This window comes from Melospiza georgiana, chromosome 1 (assembly GCF_028018845.1).
Source record: "Melospiza georgiana isolate bMelGeo1 chromosome 1, bMelGeo1.pri, whole genome shotgun sequence".
NCBI lineage: Eukaryota > Metazoa > Chordata > Aves > Passeriformes > Passerellidae > Melospiza > Melospiza georgiana.
In genome coordinates, this window is record NC_080430.1 from 28,160,683 (window position 1) to 28,179,691 (window position 19,009).

Consider the following 19,009-nt stretch of genomic DNA (forward strand, 5'->3'; position numbering starts at 1 on the left):
ATGAAGCCATCACAACTTATTTTCAACGCACTTCATCTTGCTCTGGCAAATCTTTGGGAGAATATCTCATGTCCATGCCCTGATAAACATCCTCTGTACGAGCAACTTTGTATAATGTACAACATTGTATAATGTACAAACTGCACTTGCTTCGGGCACCTCTTCGTGCTGTCTTGCCACCGCTTTACTCCCATGAGCATCTCCTTTCTCCCGGAGCACAAGGGGGCGAGGAACTTCCACCAGAGCTATCGAGGGGGACACAGAAAAGAGCGATGGTGCCTCACAAGGCACCACGAAGCTGAGGACAGAAAGAGGGGGCGCTCATAGCTGCGGGCAGCGCGGCAAACTAGTAACAGGACGAGAGAACATGGGTTTAACCTGACCGGGGGTTAGGCTGTACATTAGGAAGAATTTCTTCACAGAACGGGTGATTAGGTACTGGAATGGACTGTCCTGGAAGGCACTGGAGTTACTGTCTCTGGAGGTGTTTAGGGAAAGACTGGACATGACCCTTGGGGCCGTGGTCTAATTCACACCGTGGTTCGGTCGTAGGTTAGACTTGACAATCTTAGAGGGTTTTTCCAGTCTAGATGATTCTGTTAATAAGATTCTGAACGCCGGGAACCAAGGAAATTCCGGATGGGATCCCTCTGTCCCCTTTAGACTCTCTGCCGCAAAGCGGGAATGTGCGATGTTCCTATTCCCATCTCCCCGACCTTTGGTCCCACTCCCGGATACGGGATCGCCCCGCACCCCTCGGGAGGGCGGTGTAAGAGCCATTCCCGAGCCTTGGGCCACCTGTTCCTTGGCACGGCCAGGAGCGCAGCCCCCGCCGGCTCCGCCCGCGGCCGGGCGGGACGGGACGGGCCCGGCTCCGCCCCGCGGCTGCGCACACGCCCGATCCGGGGCTCGGCGCCGGCAGCTGCGTCGCTCGCGGAGCCTCCGGTTCTGCCGCTGTGCCGTGCCCGGCCCGGCCCGCGGAGCCGCGCCGCAGGTGGGGACGGGAGCGCGCTCCGCTCCGCGCCGGGCGGGGGCTGCGGGGCTGTGCGCCGGGCGGGGGGCGCTGCGGCCGCCCCTGGGCCTCGGCGGGGCCTGGGCAGGCCCGCGGCGGGCGGGGGGGGGGGGGCCGGGGGCCTGAGCTGGGCCGGCCTTGCCTTACCTGGCCTGGCCTTGCCTTGTCCCTTGCCCTGCCGTGCCCTGCCCTGCCGTGCCCTGCCCTGCCCCGGGACGGCTCCTGCGCCAAGACCACCCCAGGCCGAGCGGGGACCGGGGGCTGGCCGAACAGCTCAGCAGCAGCCGAGCTCGCCGGGCCTTGGTCCAAGCCTGCCGGCTGCAAACTTCGCCATGTTTGTGAGAGCAGCTGGCGCTGACGGACGAGAAAAACCCTATACCGCAGGATTTTTGAGTCCTGTATTTTGGCTGCGCCCGCCTTACCGCTCAGGCGGTGTCCGAGGCGCGGCTCTGTGGCGGGGTCGGGGTAGGCAGCGCTGGTCGTGCCCAGCCGAGCTGGCCCAGCCTGTGCTGCCAAGTCACTGCCTTGCCCCGCCGCGGCCTCCGCCTCGCAGGAGCTGCCGATGCTCGCGGTTAACGCGCAGCTGATGGGGCCGACGGTGGTTGCGATTCGAAATCTTTCGCTGTATTGAAAAAGAAGTAGGTTTGTAATCTCAAGTTTATACGTGTGCATATAAAGGGTAAGAACATCAGCCTAACTTGCTGGAGAAGTATAACAATTTAAATTGACTCAGTGAAGTTCCACTGAGTTTATAAACAAAGTAGTTTCCTATACGCTTGCATGCAGCTCAGGATGTGGCGGTTCAGTCTGTCTTGTGACGCTGTTTGGGTTTTTTGTCCACCTGCTATTGTGCTGCAGTGCACGGCAAATTGAAGGGTGCGGTCGTAAACAAAAGCCACTTGTCACATTTTTAATTTACCGAAGCCGTTTTAACAAACTGTTAAATTCACGGAAATCCCGGCTAAGTTCGAGGGGATTGTACCATCAGTTGCAAGGGAGACTGCACCAAAGCAGAGCTGTTCATGAAGTAGGATTTCTGACTTGGGTGACACCATGGAAGCTGTGACATACGGAGATGTTATATTGTCGGAGTTACTACTGTTTAGCCTCTAAGTGCTGGATAAAAGATCAACGTGCTTTTGATTTGTGGTCAACTGTAACTCAGGCTTGGCTAGGGGATAAAGCATGTTGGTGAATCTAATTTTGCTTGAAGATGGTTCTGTGTTTTCCTGTTTGTGAACTGAGATGTTTCTCCCTGATCTCTGGCACCATTAAATTCAATTATTGAAGCGCAGGTACAGTTGGCATTGAAGGATGCACCTGCTTTAGTACTTTAATTCAAATAAAGGATGCACTCTTGAAAAAAGATCCCAGTCAGCCTTGCCTGCTTCACTTTGGTTCATGTCACAGTGTGATCAGGGAGTGTGTGAACTTTTCCTTCTGGAAGGAGCTAAAACTAGAAGGTGCATTTCAGTTGTCAGTGGGTGTTGGATGAAGTGGTGGCAGAACAGCACGATCCCTGAGCTTCCAGATCTGTAATTGTGACAGCTATTGCCTAAGCTTCAGGACTCAGGTTCCGTAGCTTGAGGGCTGTAGGTCAGCTGCAAGGAGAAAAGTAAACAAAAACCCCATGTGAAATAATTGTCAACAGTGTCAACAGCTTTTCCAGGATTTTTTTTTTTCAATAGCTCAGTAGTTTTAATTTTCAGTTCAACAATTTCCATTATTGAATGGCTCCTAAACTTGGAGTATTTAAAAAGTGCTGTAGCAGCAGAAGGGTAAATAGCTTTCCTGCTTGTAAGGGTTTAATGACATAAGTGGAAAAAATAATCCCGCATATTTGCTAGGGCAGTAACTGGGACTGGTTGGCATTTATTGACTTACTTTCCTTCTCTCACATTCACCTAGGCTTTGTGGCAATGTAATGAATTAATGTTGTGTTTGCATCAATCAGTATTGAGGTGTTTCTGTTCTGTCTTGAGTAGCTGGTTTAAAATCTTCTGACTTATCTTCCTCTTTTCATCTTCCTTCTAGGGCTTCCTTTTAGTGAATGAGCATGATAATTCCTAGCTGCCACTCTAAAAATACCTCTTAATGGACAAAAAAAAAAACCAAACAGTGAAGTTTTGCATGTTCTTTTTTAATCAATTGATTGATCAATTGATTAGTCAGTCAGTTTTGATCAAAAAACTGATTGAGTGATTGCTGTCTTTGTGTGTTAAGTAACCAAAATGGGTTATGTGGATCAGCTGAACAACTAAGTGCCATTGCTGTAGAGGTTTATTTTTTATTTTCTTGGAGGTTTTTTCCCACATGCTCCAAACTGGAGTGTTTCTGCTTACTGCACTTTTTCACAGACTTTAGTTTCAAATGTTCTGTGTTTCAAGATATTTTCAGTGTCATGGCTGAAAAGGTACAGTAATGAGGAAAAATTAAAATACACACAGGTAACAAAAATGTTTGTGTGAGTGGTACTCTTTTTTAAGCAGGTCTTTTTAAATGCTGTATATTGGCAGCTGCTATGTTTAAGTAACTCCCATTTTTCAATTGACCTCCCTGGGAACTGGTCCTCTTTTGAATTAAAGGGAGGCATCAGTTTAAACACCAGGTGATCTATATTTGTAGCTTGGAAACTAACAGCCAATCCTATGTTCTCAAAACAAGTCCAGGCTGAAAAATTTACTAAAATTGGATCTGGCGTGTGTAGAATTTACTCAAAATTGCTTTCTATGGCCCAGTGTTGATTTTGTTTTTTTTTTAATACAAAGATTAGTGTGTTGTGTTAAGGCCTGTACAGTAACAATCCTTTGAGAAGCTGTTGCAGCTTTTGCCTGCAGTTGTACTGTTCTAACTTTAAAGCCTGTCACTGACCCCCTTTCATCCTGTGCATATTGGGGAATCTGAACAAAGCTCCCAATTAATTCAGGTTCTTTACAGTTTGGGATTGACTCCAGCTTGACCAGGCCTTAGTGCTTTGTGGATCCTAAGGAGTCTGAGCAAAGGAGAACTGAGCCTTGTCAGACTGTGGCCACACACTAACAGTCACTTGGTGCAGAGGAATAAATGCAAGCCATGTTTGAATCGTTGTCCCTGAAAACATCCTTCTGCCTTTGTTTTAGACATGGGAAAATCGCTTTCTCACCTGCCTATGCATACGTGCAAGGAAGATGGCTATGATGGAAGCTCAGTGTCTGATAACGTCAGGAATGGTTTAGTTCACTCGGAAGTGCACAATGAGGACAGCAGATGTGGAGATGTGTCGCAGTTTCCCTATGTGGAATTTACAGGAAGGGACAGTGTCACCTGCCCAACCTGCCAGGGAACAGGGAGAATTCCACGAGGTAAGTTTCTTTGTTTATTATTTTATTTTTTTTAACCTATAAATTTACATCATAACCATATACAGTTGTAATAATGCATAACAAATAGCTTTTCAAGTCAAGATGAAGTTTTGTAGTCTTTTTGACTTTTTTTTCAGCACTAAGCATTTTGTTACACTAGATGAATGTAACAAATTGGGTCGACTGTTACACCTTGGCTGTTACAACTTGGATCTCCTATTGTCTGTACAATGCAACTGTTTCTTCCTCCTCAGCTTTGAATCCACCCATAACCCTAGGTCTTGTAAGTTAAATTAGCAAACCTTTAGTTTCGTGACATTTTATTGCATTTTTTGCTTTTGATACCTATTCTAAACTATTTGAATCAATATATAACTGCAAAAATGGCTGCAAATTCAGAGATGGAAAAGTAGACCTGGGCTGCAGCACCTCTTCCTGATTTATAGTGAATTCTTTTGCCCTCACTGCTGCCAGTGTCTCTTGTTTTCCTTTACCCTGCTTTTGTCCCACTGGTGCTTGCTAGGTGGATAATTCCAGCTTGGAGTTTAAAATTTATAGGTTCTTTGGCTGCCTTGGAAAGGAGTAGGCTACACAGCATTAGCCTCCATACCTAACTGTTTTGTTTGCTTTGCCCTCATCCTTTACTTTTCCTCTTGGTAAAACATGTTGCTTTGTTATGCTTCTGTCCTAAATGAAAAGCTCCCTCAATATTTATGAAGGAACTAGTGGAAGGAGAACATGGGTTATCTGAAACCTGGCAGAATGAGAGTCAAGTGGGCCAAGGCACAGCATTTTGCTTCAGCTGTGAGATTTTCCCTTTGACTGGGGAAGAGCTGATGACATGATTTCATGTTAGAGTTTCCTTTGCCAGACCTCTTACCCAAAATAGATTATTGGGTGTAAAAGCTCTTGGAACTGATTTTGAGCAGCTGCTCAGGAAACTTGAGTGGTGTCTGTGCCATGTTGTCCTTCTACATGTGCTTCAGTGGGATTAGGTTATGGCACAGCTCACACACACTTGTGTCTCACCTTTGTAGAAGGACCAGGGAGCACAGAATATTTCAGTGGTTGCAAATACCACAGGAAATTTGTGTTTTAGCTGTTAAACTTTCTACTAAAATGTATTCTTGGAGTACCTCTGAATTAATCAAATTTCACGCCTAGAAAAGCTATGAAATTAAAAATTGCCTTAGCCAGAAAGGGTAAAAAAGTTTGTTCTGTTAACTCGTTAACTTGAAATACTTGTTAATATCAATATAATGTTTTACTCAAAGTGCAGAAATAGCCAAATTTCCATGTTCAAAAGCTTCTTATTTTCACTGTAGAATCCTTGGATGCAGTACTTAAATAAATGTTAGTTAATTATTTTATTAAAGATTTTGCAGTAACTATAAAAACATGCACGTTGTGTATACATTCTAATGAAATAATGTGGTTGAACTTAAAATGAGTTATTAGAGCTAAGAGGATTGTGTTTGTAATCATTCCTTAGTATTTTAGAGAAGAAAAAATGTCACGTTTTGGGGTCATTTGAGGAGAGAGGGGAAAAATTAAGAATGACAGCATGACTAGTAGGACTGTGATATGATGGTTAAACTATAATAAATCCATGAAATTACGTTTTGTTACTTGAACAGCTTTAGTTTTTAGTATAATGTATGAAAGGATTACTGTGATATTTTCTTATGAAGTAGAGATGAAAATGTGTTTTAAATCGGTAGAGGCTGTTTAGAATGTTGATGTTTTGCATGCTACTGTATGCTTGGTTAGCATGTTTTGCTTAGCTTAGTGATTCAGCATGGACTCATTGCCAAGTGCTTGGTTAGCTAAGTGATGATTTGATCAAATTCTGCACTTGGCTTAAAAATTGCAAATTTGGCCTTGAGGCCTCTGTTCTCATACAGTTCCACAACAAACAACAAAAGCTCTACTGGCAGATGTAGTACACATATTTTTAACTACTCATCTGTGCATGTGCTCTTTACTTCTGCTGTTAAAAAATAAACCCTATAAAAATGCTGTCCAGTGACATAAGTTTCATGGAGAAATTCCAGTAGATATCTATTTTGACTCCCAGAGTGCTCAGCAGCACCATGATAAGTGTGGTTTTATATACTTCTGATTTCCAGAATGCAGTGTGTGCATAGCTTGTGTTGCCCAGATCACCTGTATTGTTAGCTTTGGTTGTTTCAGTTTGGGCTTGTTGTTTGTTGGGCTTTTTTAACCAAAACTAACTTCTGCTTTTTCAGAAGAGTACATGCAGAATGCCTTCCGTATCAGTTCTTACTGCCCAAGCTTCTGAACGTTTTGTCCCATGAGTTCATATGGTCTGGCATAAATAGCTCAGAGCTGTTCTGCATCTCTTTTTCTCCAGGAAGTGGTGCCAGAGGAAATACTGCCTCTGGTCATGTGTGCAGCACAGAGGCAGAATTTATTGCTGTTTTGGTCCTTGTGGACTTGGTGTTTTTTCATCTTGATGTTGTGTAAGCCATGCTCTATTTCAGAAAGTGACATCAGCTACAGTAGCATTCGACCTGGGTCCTTATCTGGAATTTAAATGTTTGTCTTTAGTGTTTATTCTTTGGTGCCACTAAGTTGTAACGGTTACTCTTTGTTTAAAAGAGCTTCAACAACACTTATTCTTTGTTTAAATTCTGAAAGGGTGTTTTTGTTTCCAGGGCAGGAAAATCAGCTGGTAGCCTTAATTCCATACAGTGATCAGAGACTGAGGCCAAGAAGAACGTAAGTCAATAGCTGTTTGTGATACCTGAATCTACAGTTAATTATTCTCTTCTAGTTAAAATTCAACAATTCAAAGGGAATAGCAATAAGAAGAATCAAGCAAAAAATCACTGGAATGCTTTCTTGCATTCATTATTGGAAGAACAGGGCTTGTGAGTAATATCAGCCTTAACCTCTAACTCTTGGTGAGTTATTTATTAACAGGTGTGCATACTTCCATCACAATACATCTTGGCTAAGTCCAAAGCTAAGGAGTACTGTATGACCTATCCATGTTTACAGTAATGATGTGAGTAGGGTAACATCCTAATTGATCTAAGCAGATCTTCACTGTTAGAGTTAATCAGTAGCGTCTTTGAGCCACTACTACAAAATAGGTCACCTTCAATTAATTAGCAACATTCTGGTTTTTGCACTAGACCAATCAACAATTTATGATACATAATTATATTTAATTTTACCATAGCATAACAGCCTATTTAATTTTTTTTTCTAGGATCTGCTTAGGGGGGTTCACTACAATCCTCAGGGCTTCTTGTTCTGACATGTTTTGGTTTTTACTTCTTTTTTTCTTTTTAATGTTTTGATATTTTTGTAGTAAACAGAAATGAGTGCCAGGTAAAAGAAATATATTAGCTTCACGTGATACTATTCTGGATAATGTATCTGATGTAATGGTAGTACAAATATGGGACATAGTACTTTACTGTTCAAATCTTGACAAAATTGGAGCTGAAGTAGATCCTTTTATTTGTGGAGGGTTTTTTATTATCTCTCACACCACTACCAGCACCCCACCCTCCTATGCACACACACACACAGCCACACCTATACAAACACACCCTTTTCTATTAGCTTAATTGTGAATTTCCTGCTCCTTAGCTGCAGTCCTGACACTTTCCCTGGAAGTCAGGATTCTCTGTCATAAGAGTTTTATTTGTGTTCTGGGTGGTTTTTGTGAGACTTCCACAAAATGATGGAAGTTGTGCTATAAATAAATGTTAAGAGGAAGTGAATTTGTTTCAAAGCACATAAATATTTACTTCTTCCGTTTTCCTTTGCAAGTTACAATTGCTGGGGTAACCACATGATTTGAAATGTGGTTTCTGATATTTATGCAAGAGTAACAACTGTTTAAAACATAGCTGTGAAGTGCAGCATAGGTTTTTTTTCCTTTTTTGAAGCTAATGGAAGCTAGAAATAGACTGAATTAATTGTATTCACTAGTCCTGCTCCTTATCACTTAAAATAGCATGTCATTGTTTTTTAATGTGCTTTTGACTCTGAATTGTCCTTTTTTTCTCCTCCAGAAAGCTCTATGTGACTGCTTCTGTAACTGTGTGTTTGCTGCTCTCTGGGCTGGCTGTATTTTTCTTGTTTCCTCGCTCGATTGATGTTCAGTACATTGGTGTGAAGTCAGTTTATGTCACTTACGAACAGGAAAGGCGGATAATCTATCTCAATATTACGGTACGTCTGACTTTCTGGGTGTTTGGAATGCATGAATGCAACAGGAGATAATGCTTTGAAAGTTTAATGTAGAAACTGTGGTCTGGCTGAAAAGCTTAGTTGGTGCCTTAAGAGCTAGAGTCGGTGACCAGTTTGAAAAATGTAACTGAGCCTGCTGGGGCTGGTTCCTGTAGCTGTAACTAATAGAGATGTAGTTGCAAGCTGACACTGGGTATTTTGTTTTCAAGGGAACAGTAACTTTGGAGTTCTCAGTGTTACTTCTGGAATATGTCTGAATTGTAGTGTGTGTATGTAGGAATGCTGTTTGCTACTGCCCTGGTATTTTGCCTCTGTCAGAGTTGGTGTCGAGGAAAAATACTTTTTTATCCACCTTAAAACTTAAGAGGAGCTCTTCCCACATAGTTCTTGATTTCTTCGTAATGACCTTCATACAGGTTTGCCTAAAGACTTTTGGTGGAGTTCTTAATTTTAAATAAAGCAAAGCTATCATGGGAGAAAGTGGTCCTTTGCTAGCTAAATTTCCTGGAAGGAATAATCGAGGATAGGAAGAAATGCAGTATCTTAAGTGGAGGGTTGTTACCACGAAAGTTGTGCAGAATTTTGTGTTACTCAATATTTTCACTAAACAAAATCAGAAGTGATGGTGACCCTGCTCCTGTCTGCAGTCCTCACAGGCAGGAAAATCTGCTTGCAGAATGTCTGATATTACTGTCCCATGCACAAGATTCAAAATGCTTGCTCATGGAGATACACAGAATGGATAAGTGTTACTGTTTTGTGTTTGTTTTTTCAGAACACACTTAATATAACGAATAACAACTACTACTCTGTTGAAGTGGCAAATATCACAGCCCAAGTTCAGTTTTCAAAAACAGTTATTGGCAAAGCACGGTTAAACAACATCACCAACATTGGTCCACTGGATATGAAACAGGTAAGTAGCTTAGGCTTTCACAGTTAAACATGTGTTAATCTTCATATATAAACCTACTTAGTGGTGTTTTCATTGATTTTTTTATTGTGGTTTTTTTTTTTTTTAGATTGATTATATGGTGCCCACAGTCATACAAGATGAAATGAGCTACATGTAGTAAGTGTACTCACTTTTAAATATCACATGGATCTTATTAAAAGTTGCAGTGCTGTTAAAAACAACTTTTTCCAAAGTTAGCAGGAATCTGTTTGAAGAGATGCTGGGGCATTTTCTTTAAGTTTAGTAGTACTGAAAGATAGGCAAACCACAATTGCTTGATTAGTTTCATATAGTGGCTTGCTGTACCTGGCTATATACCCTTTAAATGGTATCTCTGTTGTGGTATTTTAGGGATTGGTGCTAGTTAGGACTGCTGCTTTAGGGGTGGAAGTGCAGGTGTGTTCCCCTAACAAGTTCTCTAGTAACTTTCCCACAATTTTCTCTGCAGTAGAAGGAAATTTGTATTTAGTGGTATACAAATTAGAGGCTTCTCTTCACATGTTGTGTATATAGTAAGCAGTGTTTACAGCCTGCCCTTTGAGTGGCTTTATTCATAGCTCCTGAAAGTTCATTTGTCCAACAGACAAATTATCTCTTGGTCACAAACCCCAGTTTTAGTTCTCTTGCACTGAAATTCAGACTGAACAGAAAGAGTTAACTATTGAGGCTTCAGGTCTGTGTGCAGTTCCAGTGGATACCAGCCTCTTTGGGATGGGAGAAAACCTTGTTGCTTTCAATTGTTGAAATAAAGTGAAATAGATGTGAAATGCTGAAAGGCACAGACTTCAACAGAAAACATTGAACCTCTGTCACCTTTTAAAATTCTGTAAGTTACCTTTATGTAAAAAAAGAATCTTATGAATCTGCTCACACTTTGGATGCATGAGGAATAAATAAACTTCATAAATAGCCTTCATAGAGCTCCTGATAATGCTGTATTTTCTTACAATTTGGATAAGTTGAGTTCACTGACTCTTTATATTTTATTTTTGTTGGTTCAGGAGGAAAGAATGACTAAGGCATGTAAATATTGGTAGGCTGGCTGCCAAGCAGTCTTGCTGCAGTGATCACGTACTTTTCATTCTAGAGCTGATAAATTTGTGACCAAGAGCAATGATTTACAAAGCAGGGATTAAAAATATGCACTTACATGGTGCTGCTCTTTATGGCTGGTATGTAGGCATGTGTCAGAAAATGAAAGTCTGAAAAGGGTATCTTGCAAGAGAACAATAACCTTGACTTTGGAATATCTGTATGTTGCTTAAAGGTTATTTTGCGTAATATAGAAGTGGATGAGTTCAAAAAATAGGTGACAAAGTGATCCTGACTGGCTTTAAATGTGGTGGCTCAGATTAACCTTGGTTAGCTTCTGGAAGATGGAATGAATGCTTTCTGAGGACGCTTCTGTTGTGTCCTCAGCGTTACATGAAAGCAAACACTTGTGAAGACAGTACTTGTGAAAGACTGTGTATGTAGCAGCGGTCCAGGAACAGTCACTGTGATACAGTCACTGGCAAATTATTCTGTTGCCATTGCCAGCAAACTCTGTAGTCTCTATATATAGACAGCAGAATTTCCAGTTGAAGCCAGAAGTCTTGCTTTTCAGATGATTACCCTAGAAAAGTTTGATATCAATCTAACAATTGTTCTTCTTTTTTTGCAGTGACTTCTGTACTTTACCATCTATCAAAGTACATAACATAGTAGTGATGATGCAGTAAGTATGGTAGTCTTCTTATGTGTGAGAAACAACTTCAGAAGCCATGTAATTCTCATTAAAATAATACTCACATATTTAATCTAAAAGGTTTTGCATCATAAAAATAATGAAGTCAACTTGCTTTTTTAGTGCAGTAGCTTTATAGTTACAAAAAATGAACTGTGTCTTTTGACAGGTTCTGGTGGTGTAAGGACTGGATTGACAATCATTGTTACTGTATCTGCTGTGCAGCTGGGCTGTAGCCATGGAGCTACTGATGTCTCAAAAAATTTAAAATTGCTTTGTGTATCAGCCATGGTTCAAAACTTGCTGAGAACTTTGGTCTTGAAGGAGTTTATGGTTTTAGTACTCTGTCAGAGACTGCTTTGTGACAGTGCTTTTTTGTGACTTAGCATAAATTTCAGAATGGTGGGGTCCTTTGTTGGTGAGGGAATGGGGCATGTCTTTACAGTAGATGTAGCATGGCTTGTAGTTTGTTTAATCATTTGCTTTCTTATCACAAACAAGAAATATTATTTGTAATGGTAGATTTTACAAGTAAACCTCAGCTTTAGCATCTTTAGGAAAAGGAACCAGATGTCTGTCATGGAGAAAATCTATAGTGGTAAATCAGTAATGTTCTTAAATGTATTTAAAACATGTTTTGTTCCAAAACCTTTTCCTTAATAACCCTAGTAATATAAACACAGTGATTTTTAGAATAGGAAACTCAAAATCTCTTCTCTTCTGTCTTTTTAAGAGTGACAGTGACAACCTCGTACTTAGGCCACCCTGAGCAAATATCCCAGGAGAGATACCAGTATGTGGACTGTGGAGGAAACACGACCTACCAGCTGGGCCAGTCAGAATATTTAAATGTCCTTCAGCCTCCACAGTAAAAGCACCTGTTGGTTGGTGTGGAATGACTGCAGTTGGTGCTTGCAGAGATCCTTTGGACAGAACTGGAGTTCCATGGAGCAGAGAGTACATGTGATGTACAGCATAGCAAACGTGGAGATCTGTACACTTTAGATGCAAGGAGGGAAAGGTGCAAATTGTAAATAGGTGCACTTGTTAAATGTTGTGTTTTCCCCTTCTGTTTGCTTTCTGTTACTGTAAGCACTTCTGTCAAGTTGTGTGGTGGGGGGGAGAGGGGGAATATCAGATTCTTGAACAGAACTGGGACTTTTCCTTACAGTGTGGTACATCAACTTAGAGTAACTGTGTGTATGTCTGTGTTTAGGTGAAATGTGTCACTAATGAGCATTTTTAAAAAGTAATACTCATAAATTTTCAGTTTATACTTCAGTTCTTGATATTTGACTATTGAAAACAGAATGTTACTACTTAAATAACAAGATTACTTTGAGGTGTCTGGGTATGAAATTTCTAGTAGTGACCCAGTGGTAGTAGCTCTTTATTTTGGGATTCTACACTTTATTTGCTATCCATGATTACAGGTGACATGCAGTCTATGAAAGCCAGGAAAGCTCTCTTGGATGACACTATAGTTGAATGTCCAGTTTCTAGAATCTGGCATCTTTTCATTCATATTCCCTCTTGGTATCAATGGGATGTTATGAGGAGAATATGTATTGTTAGATTTAAAGCTGGGTTTAAAAACTAAACAAGAAACAACCTCCACAACAATTACTGACAAAAGAAAAATACAAGACTCTAGAAAACAAACAAGACTTTACCAGTCTGTTTTTTAGTAAGCTTTTTAGAACAGGAATTAAAATCAAGATTGCGCAGCTGGAACTAGGTGGGAAACTTTGAGCATGGGTTTGGAGAGCTTGGTGTAAATTTTTGTGATTTTTACTGTTTTAATATATTCTGTACCTAAGCAACTTTTAAGTGTTACTACATTGGGTTGTGTTCATTTCTGGCACAGGCTCAGCAAGCAAATTCTGTAGTTATCTGTACCTCCAGAGTGCTCAACGGTCACATCCAAGTTCTGTAAGGGAAGATGAAGCAATTCTTTCTGTAGGAGTATAAGCTGATGGAATTGTGAGATGACTGACTGACAGCACAAAATAGTTTCTGTAGCACAGTTTGCACATGCCAATTTCTGGGGTAATTGTCAATCATGATGATTATAAACTTTGGGTCCGAAGTTGTTTGACTCCTAAAGGCTGACTCTTCTGAGGGTTAACTTTTTAATTAGCCTCAATCAGGATTGTTTTATTTCTGAATTAGCTGAGATGCAGCTGTAAGAAAGTGCTATTGAAACTATTGCATTGTAATGAAAAATGTATTTTTTAAAATAGGTATTACTGATTTTGTGCTGCCTATCTCCTGGAAATAAGCTACACAAAATGAATTGGCAATAAACACAATAGAAAAAGGCTTCTGAGTAACTTGCCACTAACAATCTCTGATGCTCCAGTACTTCAGTGAAGATACATGTCTACATTATTCTCTTCTTTGCTGGCCTCTCTTAGATGGACCTAAGGGGTTGGGTGGGGAAAAAATGTGGGTGATGTAAGACTGATTTAAGAGACATTAATAACCACAATAAACCCCTCCCCCATCCTTTATGTCAATTGCTCTGAGCCCTTACTCTAGAGTCTATGAAAACCTTTGGAACCTCAACTGTCATATAGTTGTTGTCATATATCAGTTTCGTGTAGTTGTTGATAAGATGAAGACTTCATCTTTTGCCTTTAGAGAACTTCTGTAACTGGAGTAGTCAGTTGAGATGACTTATTGTAGTTAGATTCTGAAGGTTATTCTTGATTTTGGGCCCTTAAAGGTAAACATTCTTTATTACAGCTCACAGTCATGAGGGAAACTAGTCCACAACTGACTCACCTTTCTAGAGTTTAGGTGAGGTTCAGTCCTGTAGCTGCTAAAATGCATTTATAAGCTTGTCTGATAGCCTGCAAAGATACAGGTGATAACTAAAGACCAAGAGAGTGGAGAGCTGGCTGGAAGCAGAGAGGTGAACTCATGATAGCTGGTGTAGAAATATATGCTGATAAGAGCAAGCAGGGAGAGAATTCTGGTTTAAATATATCAGAACTGAAGTCTGCCAGCCAGTGATACAGGCTCTTTTCCTCTAGCCTTAAATATCTACACACTGGAGTGTTATTTTTGTTTGGGGGTTGTTTGTGGATTTTGAAATAGAAAAAGAAGAAAACAGCTGTAGGCAGATAGTAATATTGATTTAAAACAAATTTTTCTTCCAAGGATGAAAAGTAATCTAAAATAACTGGAATAGCACAATGATCAAATTATTTGGTGACAATAGTGAATGCTGCTTTTGCACAAGCATGGCAGGGGGAAGTTACACTTTATGCAGTGTTGAGACTCAAACTGGCTTTTGAAATTTTGGTGTACTTGTTGAGCTAAATCAATACTTAAATCTGTGATTGTTAACCTTGCATGAAGTGCTTGGAATTCTCTGATTTAAATTAAATAATTGAGTGGAGTTACTCTTTCCATGTATGTGTCAGAAGAGGATAAAACTCAGTTTATTTCATCTAGAATATCTAAACATCAATTTATGATAGACTTACTGAATGATCAAGAGTTCTCATCTTAAGAAACAAACTGTGGATTAAAAATCCCACTGAATTCACAAATTAAGTCAGTAATGGGAGAATAAAAGGCTGAAGGTTCTAAGAGCTAGAATTCCCTTGCACAGCTGTCAGCATATTACTAACCAAATAAGGCAAGTATTTCAATTTATCTACTGATTTTAATATAGCATTTCATCAGATAAACAGATAAACATCTGTGTGAATATTTAACTTGTACTTGCTTTATATGACCAAGCTTGGAAACATGCTAAGGGAGCAAGGGAACTCACTATTAACTTTTATAACTTTGTAAACAAGGTATCAGTATAGATCCAAGTGCCAGACCTTTTGTTTTTCACATTCATTTTATCTTGATCTTAAAATAAAAAAGGCAGATCTTTCCAGTTCAGTTGTAAATCAATAAATACAATTCTCTCTAGAAAGTCGAATTGAAAAAGTAAAACTTTTTCCTGTTTTTTCTTTTGTGTGTCTTCTGAAGTGATTCATATTTCACTTGTAACTTCCTCTGGTCTTCAAACACTATCAAATACCTTTATGCTGATATTGCAGTGTGTTTATTTCTAGTAGAATTCTTTTCACTTGAATACTTTGTAGCAATTCCTTTGCCAATTCCTGTTGCACTTTAAAATGGAAGCTCTGATAGTTATTTCTTAAAACAGTAAGAAATATAGTCTGGATGTTGCACTGTAATGGCACTATTGAAAATCAGCTTAATGTATTCTGTTTAAAATAACTATAAAATTTCAAAAATATAACTGAAGTATGGAACACTTAAATGCATTAAAATGTTGACTATTTGACCATTGGAGAACAAAATTATTGTATGCTTCAAATATACTGCTTTAAAAATATAAGAATTAATAAATAACCATCCAAGATCCAAACCATCAAAGATCTAATAATCAAATATCTATTTGGAGAGTTTTAAAGGGAAGCACTCTTATTAAAAGATGAAATAACTGACATTCCTGAATTTCTGGTGTGGGAAAAAGCCTGTAGAAGTTCATTCATAATTTCTTTACTCATCTCAATGTCATAGAGATGGTTGCTTAATTCCTAATATTTTGTGAAGACAAACCATAAGTATCTTTTTCTTCTGTGGTGTAACTTTGAAGTTCTTTATGCACTTCTGATGTGTGCATGACCTTGATATTAACATTGTAGTGTTTATATTTTGCCGGCCTGGTGTTGGCAGATTTGAGTACATGTTTTAGTTGACTTTGCTTCAAGTTGTCCTTGCAGTTCTGCAAATGAATATATTTTTTCATAGTAGTGCATTGCAAACATGCCTGGGCTTTTCAGCATGTGGTTTATAAAGGGAACCATTTAAACACCAAACCTCTGAGTGCTTGGATTGAACCATGAGAGTCTTTAACCTGACTGAAGAGCTGTGCCCTCATGATGGAAAGGATAGTGCTTGGAGTGGTATGAGAGAAATTTCTATATTCAGGGAGTGTCAAAAGAGAAACAGTGTTATTTCTTATTCAGCATTTAAGGTTTCCCTTTTTTTTTCTCCTTTTTTTGAGGGGTGGTAGTTGCGGTTTTGTTTTTCTTCCCAACCCCCTAATCTGTAGCAAGACATCTCTCTGTTCCCTTCTGAAATGGGTGATTTGTTCCAGAGTTGGGCAGCTGCAGGAAGCTTCACGTCAGCTGAAGTGCGCTTGTAGAGTTAAGAGATGAGAAAGACTAGTAATGGCACCTCTAAGAACTAAATTTTTTACTTGCCTGTTTAACAAAATGCCACAACCCTAGTAATGCTTCCAGGCTTTTCACTACTGAAAGGGAAGGATAAATAAAGCAAGTGCAACCAATATACTTTAGCAATGGACTACTTGCAACCAGCAAAATATTTGTTAGTGATGGTCCTGGTCACACCAAAAAGTCTCATTTTTTGCCTTTTGGCCCAGGGAAGGAGGAGGAATAGATCTCAGCCAAAAGATGTGAGAACAATTATGTGGCAGTGGCAAACACCCAGGGTTTGTTTCACATAAAAGTCACCTTCCTATTTTGTTTAGCTCTGGAATTGTGATCATTACCAGAGGGGTGTTTTGGGGTAGTTCTACTACCTACAGCTTTTGACATGTAAATCTGCTTTTCCATGGGTAGGCAGGCCAGGAAGACCAGTCTGGCATGGGATCTGCACACTTGGTGTGGAGAGCCCTCCAGTCTAGTGGGAGTAACATCCTGATCCTCATACTCTCCTCCAGCCATCACAGGGGTCCTACAACTTGGATGCATGTGTTTCCTGGGGACTGGAACTGCTTTTGATTTGCATGGGCAGGGATGTTTAGTACCACACATGTAAGTGTATTCGGGTGCCTGAGTATTTTGGGTCTGACTGACTGTGATTTAGTTCTTTTGTTTGTTTTAAGGAAGCAAATTTAACTGCTGTTAACATCCAATGTACAGAGTGTGCATATAATAGCTTGAGATATGTATAGAAATACTAATGAGTGATAACTATTTTTGTAACTTAAGATGTTCTTGTAAGTGTGTAGCAAACAATCTATCCAGTAAAGCATGATAAAAACTCTAGAAGTTAAAGAGTATTTTGGAATGACATGTAGGACACAGAAGCTATGTTAATGTAAGCTAACTGGGGCACAAGGGATCTTGTTATTCAGAGGTTCAAAATCTGGACCTAACTTCATTATGAATATGTTTCTAGGCAGGATTGTTTGACTCAAAGAATGATATTAAATTTTCTATTTAAAAAGCTTGGATCACGTATATTTTTTTTAACTGACTTAGTATTTTTCTCCCCTTCTTTCCTGTCTCCCACAGGTTTTCTCTCTATCTCACCATATTTTTCCACTAGCTTTTATGTATTTTCAAGGATATGACTTCAATTTTTGTAACTTGGCATTCCATGATGTGAAGACTTTGCAATCTACTTTTTTTATACTATGTTTTATTGTGTTTAATCTGTAATAAACTTGAGTATCTGAAAGCTGAACACCATATGTGAATGAATTAGTGTTGTCTCACTAAGCTACTGAAGTAACTGAGTCCAGACTTGGGCTGTTGTGATGGTTTGGCACCTGCCACCAGGTGAGCCCCCACGCCATTGCTCATATGCTCTTCCCTCTCAGTAGAATGGTAGAAAGAACTGGGACAAGCAAGAAAAACTGGGAAAAGCAAGAAAACTTGGCTCAGGATGAAGACATTTTAATACAAGAAGCACAGCTGTGTTCACAAGCAAAACAAATTAAGCAATTTATTTCCTTGCACCAGGCAGATGTTTACAACATGTAGATAAACCCCATAACTCTGATTAGCCTCCCTTTCTGTTCTTCCTGAGCTTTTATTGCAGGGCATGATCCCATATGGAATAGCCCTTTGTCAGCTGGGAGCATCTGTCCTGCTGTGTCCCCTCCAGCTTCTTGACTACTCACAGTCAAACCCTGCAGGTTTGGGCAGACACAAAGGGGGAAGATGCAATGAAAAAGGAAACCTCTGGTGCTGTGTGAACTTGCTCTAGCCAAAACATTGCTGTGTTATCAGCACTGTTTTATCCACAATCCCAAAGCATAGAGCTGTATGGCTGGGATGCTGTAAGGAAAATTAACTCCATCCCAGACAGACACAGTTAAACCTATCTGCAAAGCTACTTTAGGGAACCATTGTTGCTGAAAAACCTGAATCTTTAAAAACTGGACAACAAAGAACATGACTTTGGAACATTCAGAACACTCATAATACTCAAATATTACAAATAGCTTTACACAGATGTTTTGGAACAACTTAGTGGGATATTTTTTAATGTTTGTCATGGAGAAAACTTGTATATTCACAAGTGCTACACCAGTTTTCTGGTTTGGATAACAAATGGGGATCTTTTTAGGTAGAGGGTTTTTGTTACACCTTGTGAATGTCTTTAGAAAGGCTGACTTTTTTTAAACTAAGTTTAGGTGGGAAAGTAACTGCAGTCATTTTCTTTCTTTCTGTTTTCTTTTTCATAGAGTCATTTTCCATCCCAGAGTTGTCATAATCATTGTTACAATTGTCCAAGCCCTGTATGGAACACTGTAAATAGGAGAACAACCTTTAAGCATTACTGTCCTTTGTTTAGATAAGAGCTTGAAGAGATGGAAAGATCAGGTTCTGTCTTGTTCTACTGATCTGGAGATGGATTGACAGAAATGTATCTTTAATGGTGAACAGTTTTATTTGATCCAAAAACATCAAACTATATTATTTGGATTCCTCTCCTGTGTTGTTTTTTTT

At 39.8% G+C, this 19,009-nt stretch overlaps 1 protein-coding gene across 1 annotated transcript; it reads left to right on the forward strand.

The window, feature by feature from the left end:
- Positions 1-909: 909 nt before the first annotated feature.
- Positions 910-17,738, forward strand: TMEM106B (transmembrane protein 106B). The gene is made up of 8 exons (XM_058031077.1): positions 910-994; positions 4,132-4,353; positions 7,032-7,095; positions 8,406-8,565; positions 9,359-9,499; positions 9,606-9,655; positions 11,202-11,255; positions 11,998-17,738. Exons 2-8 carry the CDS (start codon positions 4,134-4,136, stop codon positions 12,134-12,136), a joined length of 828 nt encoding a protein of 275 aa, XP_057887060.1. The 5' UTR covers positions 910-994; positions 4,132-4,133; the 3' UTR covers positions 12,137-17,738.
- The last annotated feature ends 1,271 nt before the right edge of the window (positions 17,739-19,009 follow it).

Excerpts from the sequence above, each read along its gene's own strand:
- TMEM106B (XM_058031077.1), top strand. The coding sequence starts at position 4,134 with ATGGGAAAATCGCTTTCTCACCTGCCTATGCATACGTGCAAGGAAGAT. Across the intron at positions 7,096-8,405 it reads AGACTGAGGCCAAGAAGAAC|AAAGCTCTATGTGACTGCTT; the intron begins GTAAGTCAATAG and ends TTTCTCCTCCAG. Across the intron at positions 11,256-11,997 it reads AACATAGTAGTGATGATGCA|AGTGACAGTGACAACCTCGT; the intron begins GTAAGTATGGTA and ends TGTCTTTTTAAG.